The sequence below is a fragment of the Pollicipes pollicipes genome, unplaced genomic scaffold (assembly GCF_011947565.3).
Source record: "Pollicipes pollicipes isolate AB1234 unplaced genomic scaffold, Ppol_2.1 Scaffold_4002;HRSCAF=4701_pilon_pilon_pilon, whole genome shotgun sequence".
NCBI classification, from domain to species: Eukaryota; Metazoa; Arthropoda; class Thecostraca; order Pollicipedomorpha; family Pollicipedidae; genus Pollicipes; species Pollicipes pollicipes.
In genome coordinates this window covers 44,230,044-44,232,318 of record NW_023596420.1, presented here as the reverse complement: position 1 = coordinate 44,232,318, position 2,275 = coordinate 44,230,044, and the positions used below count along the sequence as shown (strand labels likewise).

The window sequence follows — 2,275 nt, the reverse complement described above, 5'->3', positions numbered from 1 at the left end:
TCAAGGACATAAGCTTAAGCTTGTGGCATTCCTGAATCGGGCCGTCTGTCTCCCACGATCGTCCACCGCCTGCCGCCTCGTCGCGTTCCACGTCCAGCTTCGCGCGTGAGACGAAGCGAACGGAAAAGGGCGGACAGGTTTTGAGCCGCGGTACCATGGCAAGGGGAAATATTTGGGAGCTGAGTTTCGACTTGCAACGATGGTACATTTGGAAACACTTTTAGGGCCTCGAATGAAGTCTGTGAGTTTTGTTAACCGTTTCATAGCTGGCAGGCTTCCAAGTTTCTGTTAAGTGCGTTGTGTGGCGGGAATGACCCACGAGCCCGTTCCCTCCTCAGACGTGCGAGCCCGCGTGTCGACGCTGTTGCTGGTGCCGCTGCTGGTGCGGGCGACGGCCGCCTCCTCATCGCCATCCAACGTCGCCTGGGAGAGCACGCTGCAGTACTGGCGTGCGACGCAGGTCGACTGGTCGCCGCCGGCCGACGCCGTGTACGACAGCCAGCCGGCCAGCTCGGCCTGCCACTGCCGCCACCTGTGTCTGGCCGACCGCGACTGCGCTGCCGCCGAGCTGGCCGAGGCCGGCGGCGAGCTCTCCTGCCGGCTGGCCCGCCGGCGCGGCAACAGCACCGCCACCACCACGGCGGCGGCGGCCTTCGTGCGCGACGGCCGCGCCGCACTGGGCGAGCGTTGTCTGTCCGCCGCCGAGTGCTGGCAGGGTGAGCCAGGCGCTACCTGCGAGGCCGGCGTCTGCGTCTGCTCGTCGTCGGCGCTGGAAGACGTCGGCCGCTGCGCCATCCGCGACTGCAGCGAGCTGGTGTCGCTCGGTGTCAGCGTCAGCGGGCAGTACCCGATGCGACTGGCGCCGGACGAGTCGCCGGTGCAGGTGTACTGTGACATGGAGACGGCCGGTGGGGGCTGGACCGTGTTCCAGCGGCGGCAGGACGACCCAGTGCAGATCGACTTCTTCCGCGACTGGCAGAGCTACCGTGACGGCTTCGGGAACGTGTCGGGCCAGTTCTGGCTCGGCAACGAGCTGATCCACCGGCTGACCACCCGCGAGCCACAGGCGATGCGCGTTGACCTGGAGGACTTCGAGGGCGAGCGGCGCCATGCCCAGTACGGCTCCTTCAGCATCGCCGATGAGGCGGACCAGTACCGACTGCAGCTGTCCGCCTACTCCGGCGACGCTGGTGACTCCCTGACCTACCACTCAAACCAGCAGTTCAGCACGCGCGACCGAGATAACGATGATGGCGCGGGCCACCACTGTGCCGCTCTCTACACGGGTGCATGGTGGTACCGAGCTTGTCATCGTTCCAATCTCAACGGGCTGTACCTGCGCGGGATAATTCCGCCAGTCCGTGATGACGGCAAGCGTTCACAGCTCGCTGTGTCCTGGTTGGCCTGGAAAGGGCATTGGTACTCGTTGAAAGCCTCCGAGATGAAAATCAGACCGGCCAACTTCAGAGGTCCTTAAAGGAAGTGTTCCACATTTGAAGGTACTAAGGCAAGCATCACATGTCTTAAAAGAAGCTCACGAGTAATAATCGGCATACTTTTAAGTGGAAAAGACTCCTGTAGACAATACAACTTCACTGATTAGTACGCATGCTCCTCAATACGTCATTGCTTGGATTACGTTAACGTACCTTGTACACCACTGGTTGGGAGGCACTTGACGGCCGTTGTATCTGGAAATCGTGCTTATGAACATCAGATGTGAACGAGTCGCCAATTATATTTTATCAGCCTTGTCCGCTGTATGGCAAATTGAATGACACAATTTGAATGATGCTGTTATGGCGTAGGGACCCTCTGACCCTCAAATAGTCCCCCTGAGATAGTCTGCACATCTTTGCGGGCGTGTAACTCAGATACGGAATGGGCTTGGCTTAAGAAGGGCAGGGCTGTGAACTACACCGAATGATCTTCAAGATCGTTATTTCATTTCAATCCCCCATGTAAAGATGAAACACTCCCTTTAAGATCGCTGAGCTGAAGATCGCGCTAGCTGGCATAGTGCAGCGTGAGACCGCTGAAAGGGAAGTCATGACTGGATTTGCTGCAGCCAAGCTTATTTCATTCACAAACCAGCAGACTGAGGCTGCTTTGCAGTCCGGTGTCAAACGGAGTTAACACAAAACCGCGATTCACATCAAGAATCAAGAATGTCGTGTGAAACAGAAGAGAAAGAAAGAGAGAGAGAGAGAGAGAGAGAGAGAGAGAGAGAGAGAGAGAGAGAGAGAGAGAGAGAGAGAGAGAGAGAGAGAGAGAG

The 2,275-nt window shown here is 58.0% G+C and overlaps 1 protein-coding gene across 1 annotated transcript; it reads left to right on the top strand.

The window, feature by feature from the left end:
- The first annotated feature begins 310 nt into the window (after positions 1 to 310).
- On the top strand, positions 311 to 1,477 carry LOC119094548 (ficolin-2-like). Its single transcript, XM_037217608.1, has 2 exons — positions 311 to 460; positions 716 to 1,477. Exons 1-2 carry the CDS (start codon positions 311 to 313, stop codon positions 1,475 to 1,477), a joined length of 912 nt encoding a protein of 303 aa, XP_037073503.1.
- Positions 1,478 to 2,275: the final 798 nt, after the last annotated feature.

Coding starts and splice junctions, on each gene's coding strand:
- LOC119094548 (XM_037217608.1), top strand. CDS start 311: ATGACCCACGAGCCCGTTCCCTCCTCAGACGTGCGAGCCCGCGTGTCG. Junction 461..715: donor AGTACTGGCGTGCGACGCAG/GTCGACTGGTCG, acceptor GAGTGCTGGCAG/GGTGAGCCAGGCGCTACCTG.